The sequence below is a fragment of the Papaver somniferum genome, chromosome 7, assembly GCF_003573695.1.
Source record: "Papaver somniferum cultivar HN1 chromosome 7, ASM357369v1, whole genome shotgun sequence".
Lineage (NCBI taxonomy): Eukaryota > Viridiplantae > Streptophyta > Magnoliopsida > Ranunculales > Papaveraceae > Papaver > Papaver somniferum.
In genome coordinates, this window is record NC_039364.1 from 263,530,002 (window position 1) to 263,541,489 (window position 11,488).

Below are 11,488 nucleotides of genomic sequence, written 5' to 3' on the forward strand. Positions count from 1 at the left end.
AAAACATGATCCCATTGGCTGCCCTCAATAAATAAATAAACGTGATCCCCGTTTGAAACTATATCTTTGTTAACACGTAAGTCTCAATGGTGTCCGGTCCGGTGGCAATAATACCTTTTTGGTAATTTTTAAAGGTCAAGGAGAAAAGTACACATGCGGCGACCTTTAAAAAGTACACTTACGGCTCAATGTTAATGATCCTCGTAGGATATTAGTTTACACAAAATTGATTAAAAAGACCAAAATTAATAATTTTTGAGTGAAATTTGATACTGTTAAAATGGACAAAACTATAAAAATAACCAGTTTCATCTTACCCATTTTCAAATATTTTTTCTTATTTTTAATTTACATCAAGATGCATCCAGTTTCATCCTCGCTATTTTTTAAGTTTAAGCCGGGACGAATCCAGTTTCATCCTTATTATTTTTTTTTGTGTCCATTTCAGCCATATTAATTTTTTCTCGTCCATTTGAACCATGTTTTAAAAATTTTTGGACAAATGACCCATTTTCCGTTTTGTTTAACAATAAACATGCAGTATTTGTGTCTCCTTAATACGAAGAGAACTAAGAGCGTCTCTTATGACGGGTGTAAAAAATCGTATGTGAAAATTTTATTAAGATCCTTATTTAACAGAAAACTGAAGTAATTTAAAATAAGAAATCACATGCCACTGGATGCCGACGAAAAACAAATAAGCTGAAAGTACCTAAAGAAAAAGAGATCAAAATAGTTCCTAGAGATAAGAGGGGACCTTTAACAAGGAGGCCAAACGGCCATAATCATCTCAGTAATCGTAAATGAAATATAAATATGTTGAAGGAATTCATTATCTTCTTTTGCCAATGGAGAAGTGAATCCACCATCAAAACGTCCTTGACATGAAAACACAATATCCTCGGCAGTATCCAGTCCTGTCGCGCCACCATCAAAATCTCCACCACGGAAGGATCCAGTTGCATCTTTCATAAGACTGCCAATATCCGAATAATCCTGCGAGCAACCTTTCAAACGGACCATTACATCTGAACTTTGTTTTCCATCTTTCAAAAGCTGATGGATGTATGAATTAACCGAAATTCCTTTCTTCGTAGCATGTTCGTATGCTACTACACCAAGGTCTTTAACACCATAATTTTTACTTTTAGGGTTGGCTTCCAGAGATGCTACACAAAAACTATATGTTTACCTTTTCGCGAAACCTTGCTACCGCATTCTTACATGCAGTATTTATTAGACCAGCACCATGAACATGAACTCCATGAAAGTTCACGAGAATAACAAGAAGAATGAACACCAAAGACGAAGAGAAACAAACTTGCTTCATCTTTCCGTGAAGCGAAGATGAACAAAGATGGAGTTTATTGTGCGTTTCGTGCATATATATAGATTTTCGTTTAATATGAAGACATAGCCAGCTCATGAAAATTGCATGTAATAAAACATAACTAGTACTTTTTATTGCCATATATATAATGTTTTATAACGGTAGGAGTAAAGCTTTAAAACATGGTACAGTGTTGCTGGTTCTTTGCTGTTTTACGTCTATACATTGAGATATGAAATTAAAATAAAATTAGAAAAGAAATTAACGTGGGGAAAAATATGTTAATTTGAGGATTTTTTTATTTTCTCTTAAATAAAAATTTGGAGCGTAATGACTCAAGTATTTGTGGGAAGAAAATATGTTAATTTGAGGAATATTTTTTTCTTAAATAAATATTTGGAGGATCCTGAGGGACACTTTAGAGTTTCCAAGCAAAATGATAAACATATGGATGGGAAAGTCGCACCTAACAAGCCATTATTTTTTTATTTTTTTCTTCTTTGAAGCAAGTGATGATTTCTAAGCCTGATTTCTCAAGTAATGCAAGCCTGCTATCCACTTGGGTTAACCTTACCTGGCAACCCAAAATACATCCAAGTCTCCTCCTACTGTACAGATTGTTGATTCCAAGCATGCTATATTTAAGAAGATTCGGTAAACGCACGATTTCTTATTCTATCTGAAGAAAAAGGTTTAACTTGTATTACTAGAAAAAACAGAAATAAAAAGAATAGAGATTGGAGCAGTTGGCTGTCCATTGTATTTCATTTTCATCGTTCCAATTGAGAGAGACCACTTCAAATACTCTGCCTTCTTGTACACCCTTTAAAATCTACCTCCCTCTCATCTAGCTCATTAATTTGTACTAGAAGCTCATCCATAACCTATCTACACAAGTACAAGCAAGAAAGTCCTGAACGATTGCCTTTATTTCTGTCCTCCAATGGCCAGGTTACACTGTAATCGCCTCCAGAAACTGCTGGTACATCCCAAGGTCTCTCCACAGCTTTCGTCTTTGCTTTCGATGTTGAGGACCATATACCGATGCAACAAAGCACTCTGACTTATTGATTCTACCCTGCTGACCATAATTAGCTACTATCTTCCACTGAGAGAGAGAGAGAGAGAGAGAGAGCGAGAGAGAGGGTGTCAATGATTGAGACAACTCAGGGGAGGTTCTATCCTCCCCCAAGTTTTGCCCTTTGCATTAATGCAAGTCGACTTGAGTTTCACTGAATTTCTTGCGGGTGTGAAGAAGATGTTATTGAAGTAAAGACCCGTACAGCTAACCAATCTGCTGCAACCCAGGTTGATGGCTGATGGGGTTAATATGTTAGTTGTCCCATGCAAGTTTTCATAAGTAATGTTGCTGATTTTTACTGCACTTGTCTGCAGTGGAAAAAAAACAGTATATACGTTATCAAAAAGGGCATGTAGAAGACAGTTGTATTGGAATAACACTTTCAGTGGTCACCAGTTTCTTATTTTTTTTTATACGCTACTGTTAACCAATTGATAGATGCTAGTTCAATGTCTTGGAATGACAGTATCCTGAAGGCCCTCTCAAGTATTGTGAATGAAATTATAAAAATTGGAATACCAGATCATGGTATGGATCCATTGCTCAAGTATCTCGACGCACTATAACACAACTATATGGAGGGAGGGAAGCGGACAACTTACATCGACATTCAATATTCAAATTTTCCAATACACAGATAAGTTGAAGTTAATGATTTTAGAAAGACAAGTTGAAGTTGATTATAATAACTGTAGGCCATCAAAACTTTTACAGTTGTCCTAGAAAGATCCATTGCTCTGTTTATCTTCCTTCCCCATAGATTAATCAAAAAAATTTATCATCGACACTCTCTGTTCACAAGTTTTCGTTCCGCTAGAAAGATGAGAAAACCCACTTTGATATAAAAATGATAACCGAAAGTAATTAGGAATATAGCTGTGTTGTAAAACTTCAATAAAACAGGACAGCAGCACAAAGTTCAAAACATTTCAGTTTGGATAGCTCGTGTTCAATAATTTGTGTAGGACTCATTACACAATGAAAAAGAGGGATTCTTATCTCATTTTAAAGAAGAAAGGATAAGTTATCATATAAAAAATATATGAGAAAATAGTAAATTCAGGAACAAGTCAAATTCACTCTAATAAAACCTGTCAGTGTTTGCTTCAGAAAAACTACAGTTTTGAGAGTTCCAACTTAAAACTTCACACAAGATTCATTACTCAACCAAATTCATTGGTTCTTGGATCATTTCAAAGAAGAGAAGATAAGATATTGTATAAAGAATATAAACAAACGCAAAAGAATTGAGTAACAAGTCTAAATCACGCTGAAAACTACTGACAGAAAACTCTCTACAGAAACCAAACAGTTTTGATAGTCTTTATTCGAAAATTCACACAGGCTTCATTACTCATCCAAATCCATAGTTTCTTGAATCATTTGAAAGAAGAAAAGATGATTTATTATATAAAAAATATATAAAAAAATTGAGTCTCTTTGGAAAAGTCAGGCAGAAAAACTGTTTACAGAAATCCACAGTTTTGGTAGTTCATAATCAAAAATTCACCCTGACTTCATTACTTATCGGAATCCAGTGATTCTTAGTTACTTTTAAAGAAGAAAAGGTCATATTTTACACAAAAAATATAAATAAAAACAAGAGTCATAATAACAGGGTGATAATTTATCCCAAAGATAGGACAGAAATCTGTTGCATAAAACCTTGAATTGCTTTTAAATGAGTTTCAAGAGAAAGTAAAGATCAAGACTACAAGTTTCTGCACTAGGTTAGGTTAACTAATGTATTTGAAACGGGAGTGTGCAAAAGAAGCCTATCAAGCAAATTTATAGAAACGAAGCGAGTTGACAGCCATTTTCGCTCTCCTCACTCCTCAGATCACTTTTTGCTCTCCCTTCAACAAAAATCTTTCTTAAGAAGTCTGTTAGGGTAACAATATGTTGCCTATATATGTTCTCTGTGATTGAACTCCTAAGTATAAGAAAGTGTTTTGTTTTCTGATACCTTCAGAAATCTTATATGACATGTCATGCTTAGACTCAAACTTATCTTGGATTCACCTTAAGCTATTATAAGAGCATGATTAAACCATAAACATGCCATCAATTAAACTTAATGCAAAACACAGAAATGCTTACAATAATGTAACTTACCTCTTTCGCAGATTCCGCAAAGTAGTGTTGGTCAATCAGTAAGGGATTCATCACATTGGTGAAGTTGGAATGCTTAAAAGAGACCGAATGGCACTCTCCCTGTCCGCCCTTCAAGAAAAAAGAGTTTGATTTGTAAGAATGACGCAAAGTAAATAAAAAATTATCGTATGTAGCGCAACAGATACTTACATGCCATGTCTTGATCCTTGCACCATTCATTGTGCCAAAGAAATTTACTCTTTGCACATGAATTTCTTCAACCTCTGCCCTGTTCCCACACTCCCCCAAAGACCCGATACTACATCAAAAAAAAAAAAGTATAAGACATTAGAGACTGTGTTTGACATTGATACACTTGAAGGTGTTCTTCGTTCTGCACCATTCATTTCCATCTGAGTAACAAAGAAATTCCCCCATCTAACTATTTTTTCATTCACCAAAAGAAATAAACTTATCTAACAATTTTGTTGTCATAGTCCTGCAAAATAGTGACATCTAAGGAAACAGTATAGTGGCAGCAAGTAAGAGATAAGCCTAGCTCCGACAGATATTCAGTAGGAGTTACAAAAGTGTTGATACATAATCACATGTACAATTTGTTTCCTTTATGCAAGACGAGAAGATCAATTCTTTAATACTACTGTAAAGTAGAGCTTCATGTGTTTGCATATAAGTAGTCAGGGCCTGGCTGATATGTTGTTACTCCACTAAGAAGTTCACACACAATGAACAAATTAAATTCAAACAATTTGAGAAGAATTTCACACACAAGGCAAACACACGAATTTTAATTTAGTAGAAAAATTATAGAATTTAGCAGGAGGCTCCTAATTTACACAAATGCAGAGTTGAAACAAAGTTTCAAAGATGTTTCTATTCCTATTCTAATAAGTGTGCTATCATAATGCACAAGCTCAGGAATGACATAATTAAATGAAAGCCTATCTATCATATCCTCTACTGTAGGTGGGAGATTTCTCAAATTCATGTTCTCTGCAGGAAGTGGAAAAGCGCTTACTTGGCAAAACAAGCAAAATGACACTACTGTACTATGGCTAGGTCTTCAAAGATTACAAGGCTGATACCAAACAACAGAACTTTTTAGATGAACTACTAGGCGTTCTGTGGAAAGATGCTTATTACAACTTGGATGCAAGGAATATGATCCTGCAGTCTGGTCGACAACTTGAATACCAGACTAAGATCGTGCAGTTCCAAGACTACCATAGTTGATAGTTGTTTTTTATGTTCGAATGTCTTTTTATTGTGTGGCTGATACCTCTTATCTACCACTATGCCATGCTCGCATCTGAAGCTGGGAAAAAGTATCAACCTTAAGGTATACTCAAGGAATTAGGTATAATTCATACAAAACCGATACTGCAAGCCTGCTTGTCTCCAATCTTCATAAATAAAGCAGCAAATTCTTGCATCAGAAGAATTTGTCCTGCCAGACTAAAGCTAAAGAACAACACATAAGAAAACATTTGGTGTATTGATTATACCTGATTCCATGCCCAGGTCCGCAATGGCAATCATTGATGTAGACGTGAAAGCTGCTGTTGCCAACGGAAACACAATCGTCGCCTGAAAACGACGACAAAGTTTGTTAGAGTTGAAATTATGTTTTTTACATAAATCAGATGTTTCAGAATAACGTACCGCTCCTGAAGTAACTGTTTCTGATGCTAACATTCTCAACGCTTTGCTATGCAAGCCGTCCGTGTTTGGACTATCTTCGGGGGAATCCACCTTCAGGTTTGTGACGTTAAAGTTAGTCAAGTCCAATAACGTCACGTGGAACTTCGGGCTATTGGTGACCGTTACATCTTTCAACTGGCTATTACTAGTGGAAATGAAGTTAACTGAATGTGGCTGCGTTTTGGAGCAACCCTGCGCAAACCAAAAGAGGAAGTCAAAGTCAGTGGTCAAAGTAAATGGCAAAGTCAGGGGTCAAAGTTTAAGTCACTTTTACCGGGCGGTTTTTACCGTTACGGTTGTTGCAGGAGTTCTCGCACCAACAATTACCACGGACATTGATTATTCCTCCTCCTTGTACAGTAAGCCCATCCACGTTTTTGAATACGATCCATCTTATAATGATATTTGGCCATCCCCATTCTTTAAGAGTTACAGGACCAACTATTGTTCCAGATATCTGCAAGATAGCATTAAAAAAATAATAACATTAGAATTAAGTTCAAATTGTCTGAAATTTAAGCATCCTGGAAATTATGATTTTTCAAATTCAGTTTCGCTGCTTATATTTTCATATGATTCTTCTCGTTTTCATATAATCCTGTATGTAAAGGCATAATTTTCATGGCCGTGAAAGCATCATGTCACTAGCTGAACACGACAGAGAATACTTCACTCACAATTTTGGATAACGCCCAATGAACATCAGTTTGTTCGAGTATGCTCTCTAATGTAGCTGGACTTTGTCACAGAGCAGACTGGTATAGACTCAATGTTCACTATGCTTCAACCTACTCTCTATGTTGATCTAGTGCCCTAGATTTCTCAGTTGGGGATTGACTCTGGCAGACTGAAAATGTTACAAATACCTTTTGCTGTTTTCATTGTGCTTCACCTAGGTATAGACTCACTGTTCATTAGTGTCAGTTAAGGCTAGCTGGTAACAGTTAACAGTTAACAAAACCAACAAAAACTGTAAACAATGGGCTGGCGACTTATGTATCTACATTAGGGCATTTAACATTTACGAACCTACACATGGTGAGGTCTATTAAACGGTAAGTAAATATGAATGGAAATTTCCAGGGTTTATGCATTTCGAATAGCAACATATTACTAGGATGTGGGAATTTACATACCTGAACAGTAATAATTTTGGTCAGGCACGGACCTAAGAAGTTAATTGGTCCGACTAAAAACTTCTTTCCTTTGGGGACGATCATTCTAGGTCTCCCTGTTGCTGCAGTGCACGTGGCGTGCCAAGCCTTCAGGAACGCCTAGAAGCAAATCAGAATAGAGAAAAAGGTTATTAAAACATTTTAGAAATTCAGCTCTTTAACTATCAACGCTTAGACTTAAACAAGATATACACACTTTCACTATATGCTGAAATCGGATTCACGTAGTAGAAGCCAAAAACATTTTGTAAAAGAAAAAATATAAGTAAAAGATTAGACATGGACTTCTACTTGTTCCTCATATTACAGTGATGGACTTTAGGTTTTAACCTGACAAAAACAAGTAAGTAGGTGATAAAGGTCATCTTCTGACACTCTCATGAAACTTTGTTGCCCCTTAACCTGGACATTAACATTGACAACCCCCAGGTTATCTGCTATATCAACTAAAGTTCTCAATTTCACACTAATCCTGGTGCGGCATCATCCAATTGAACAAGCAAAGTCCACTTGGATCTCTATCTATATTGCTGAGACTGAAACAAGAACAGACAAGTTTACTGTTATAGAAGAACCTAAAATCTAAAATTTTAGTATATCAGAATTCATTGAAGAACCCTAACTATATTGGGGATTATTCTTCTCAATTTCAAAACATTGAAAATAGATACCCACATTACACACAATTGATATTTCTTATTCTGTGACCATTTCTCCTCAAATCAAAACTCATTGAAGAATAAACCCTAACTACATTGGGGAATTTTTTCTCAATCAAAACAAAAACAACATCCAGGAAATTAAAATTAAAATTAAAATCATAGATATAGAAAGAAAACTTAGCCTTGACCGATTTAGTTGGTGATTTCTTCTTTCTTCAATAACAAAATTGGGGTTAGGGTTTACTGGAGATTTCTATCTCTCCATCTCTGTGACTGTGACTCTCTCTGTCTCTGGATAAGTACTAAACTAGTTAACGGTCCTATAGTCAATTGACTAATTTTGACCTTTGACTAGGACCTAGACTATCAACAAGACCTTGACCCGGCAAATATGGTTTTGAACTTATTAATTAGGACTTAAACTACCAATTAATTAATTAACTCAAGAAACTTCATTTAATTGTAAAATCATGAACAAAAGAAAAAATGCTTATTTTCTGATGAACAGTTTATGATCGATACTTACTCTAGTATCATCGTGAATGCCGTCACCGATGGCACCAAAATGTAACACGTCGAACGCTTGTATTGTCTTTTGAAGCAGATTTTGGTCATGATCTATAGCTGCTTCTGCAAGGCCGATAGGATCACTTTGTAAGGTAAATACTAATTATTAACAATCAAAGAGATTAACATAAAAAGGTTGATATCATTTTTTGTATATAAAGAACATGCATGGAGAATTACAGCTACATTACCTGAATTTAATGTGTCAGTGAGGGTAACGAGAACAAATGTGAAGAAGAAGAATAAGATTGTGGTTGTGGGTCTTGTTTTTTTGAACGACGCCATGAGAAATCTAGAAGAAACAGATTGAAGAGCATAAGTTAGTTAGAAATTTGGATCAAAGTTGAAAAACATTTTGTAATCAACAGGCATATGAGAGAACCAACATATGAAACTACCTTTGAAATCAATTTGCTACAGATCTTGGTTCAAATAAGTGAAATTATTCTTGGGTCTGGTGTGGAGAAAGATCTTTGCTATATTAAGCAACAATACTACTTCATCGAGGTTAACAATGGCAAGAACACCAACATTTTCTAAGAAATGGGTTGCAATCCCAAAAAGATCTCTGCAGATTTGATCTATTTAAGAAGACGGATATGGTTTCAATCAACCTTCAAGATCACAATTGTAGAAGATCATCAAATTGATAACTATTGTTATTTTTCTAACCTTTTCTGTAGTAGCTGGAGACCTCCTCAGTTTCAATACCAAAGATGAATACCTTCGCAACAGTTTAGGGTAATTTTTGTCATGATCATTTTTGTTACTTAGTGGATTTCAACCATGTTAATCATATCGATTACCTTCTTAGAATTAAATAAGTTTACCATCTCATTTCCTCAAATGTTATTACAAGTTGTGTAGTTCACATGGACTCAGTTATGACAGGCTACTTAATTTGGCCTTGAAAGTGTGGCTCATATATATATAGTGAGGGTTGAATTATGTATCATCACCCACTCTTACCAGCCAATAAATTGATAATCTTCCTGCAAAAGATTTTCCCTCAGAGATTAGAGTTTCACGTTATTTGCTTCCCAAATTAACATTCATAACCGAGTTGATTGACTAATTGAAACCTAAAATTAACAAATCAGCTAAGGCCATTATGAAAGGCAAAAACCCTTGATAAAGAAGAAAAATGGAAAGACCTTTAACATGCAATTCAAAAGCTAGTAGTATATATAATTATGAAACTTATGTATTTATGAATCTTTAATTAGAGATCAAAAGAATAAATTGAATGAGATCATAGTAGTTAAGCTTTTATTCAAAAGGCTTGTGTCTTGCCAACTATCAAGTCCCAAAGGCAGGTTCAGTTAAGTAGAAATTCTTAATTTAAATTTGCCAGTTGAATTTAAGTTTGGTAAAGTACATTGATGATGATGATGATGGATAGTGAAAGTTTTTGTTTCAGGAATAACTTTGACTAATGCATATAGTTCAGTGCAGAAGAAGCAATTATAACCCTAGCAAATTTAGCAAATAAGGGAAAAACAGAGGAAACAATAACCATGCAATAATTTAAGTAAAACAGAGGAAGGGGTCGGTGCCAAGTTCCCTTTTGTTGTTTTTTCATGTGCGCATTATCCATTTTCGAACTTTTTCCAAAAATGGCTTCTAAAATGTCACTCTCGACGTTTAAGGCTCTTAAAGAAGTTAGTCACTGAGCTGTTAAACACCGAACATGTTCACACCTACTGCAACTTATATACCGTCAGAGGATTAGATCTAACGGTGTGGAGGGAAGCGATTCAAACACTTGAGTTAGTAGCCGACTTAGGTTGGGAAATGTTGCGCGGGATACCAAGCATTTTAGTTTAGTTTATCGAGCTGCTTTTCACAATGTTCATATGGAGATGAGATGGAGATGGTATTTGGGTATTTTATTCGTAAAAGTTAACATGTGGTGCTTTGGCAACGTACGAACGGTATACGTGCTATTCCGATTTACAAAAATCAAATCCGGTCAACGATTCGTGATTCGATAGTGATTTGTGAAGGTACATGTATGTGTATAATTCGTTTTAGTTATATGAATTCCGCATATCGTTCGGCCGTTCTTTAGATACAATAAATATTTCAGCGAATTCAATAATTTTATGGATAGAAAAGTGGATTACAGATGCAAAGTTATCACAATTTAGTAAGAAAAACACGATAATCTTATGGTTCATATGGAAATATAAACGCGAACTTCTTTTTGGAAATATAAGCCCGAATCAAACAGTCCTAGTTGAACAAATCAAGAATTTCAACATCTCTTCCAATATTAAAGATAGAAATACAACTCATGGAATACAAAAAATGAAGAATATCGAATATTAGTGGTCAAATCTAAAGACGGATTGGATAATACTAACAGATGTCTTTTTCAAAAAAAAAAAAAAATTATCTATGGGTTATGCTTACATCTTGTATTCAGTTGATCAAGAAGCCTTTTTACATTTTACGGTGAGTTCGGGATTAGCTTCGTCAGCTCTTCATGCTGAAGCGCAAGCTCTTTTAAAGGCGATAAGATGTTTAGGAAACAACATTTTATCTAGTGTAACTTTTGTAACAGATTGTAAAATATTAGTAGATTCTATCAACAACAAAGACAAGGATACTTTTTGGCTAGTAGATAATACGATCAAAGAAATCATTACTATTTTAGCAGGGCTTCCTCAAGTGTAAGTCAGATACATAATTAGGAACCACAATGCAGCAGTGGACTCAATTGCAAAAGAAGCAAGGAGTAGGAAAATTAAACACAGATCTTTTCATATTTACTAAAGAGTTTAAAAGGCTAAAACTATTTCTAATATTTTTGAAAAAAATGAAATTGTAAACTTAATGTATCATATTGCTTGAT

At 35.0% G+C, this 11,488-nt stretch overlaps 1 protein-coding gene across 3 annotated transcripts; it reads right to left on the reverse strand.

Annotated features, from left to right (window-relative positions):
• Nucleotides 1–1,980: 1,980 nt before the first annotated feature.
• LOC113300306 (polygalacturonase-like) lies at nt 1,981–8,332 on the reverse strand. Of its 3 annotated transcripts, XM_026549520.1 has the most exons (8): nt 8,253–8,316; nt 7,364–7,501; nt 6,502–6,684; nt 6,189–6,419; nt 6,032–6,113; nt 4,716–4,824; nt 4,527–4,634; nt 1,981–2,719 (listed from the first exon to the last, which is right to left on the reverse strand). In XM_026549520.1, exons 2-6 carry the CDS (start codon nt 7,445–7,447, stop codon nt 4,760–4,762), a joined length of 645 nt encoding a protein of 214 aa, XP_026405305.1. In that variant the 5' UTR covers nt 7,448–7,501; nt 8,253–8,316; the 3' UTR covers nt 1,981–2,719; nt 4,527–4,634; nt 4,716–4,759. The 3 variants fall into 3 exon arrangements, with proteins under 3 accessions (XP_026405305.1, XP_026405306.1, XP_026405302.1); XM_026549521.1 differs by having other exon boundaries at nt 4,527–4,625; nt 7,364–8,332; XM_026549517.1 differs by having other exon boundaries at nt 7,364–8,332.
• Between the last annotated feature and the right edge of the window lie 3,156 nt (nt 8,333–11,488).

Bases quoted from the DNA above. Each gene is read 5' to 3' on its own strand.
- LOC113300306 (XM_026549521.1), bottom strand. From the start codon at position 7,447: ATGATCGTCCCCAAAGGAAAGAAGTTTTTAGTCGGACCAATTAACTTC. The intron at 6,420-6,501 runs GTAAAAGTGACT...TGGTTTGCGCAG, and splicing joins GTAACGGTAAAAACCGCCCG to GGTTGCTCCAAAACGCAGCC. The intron at 4,825-6,031 runs GTATAATCAATA...TTTTTGATGTAG, and splicing joins GGACCTGGGCATGGAATCAG to TATCGGGTCTTTGGGGGAGT.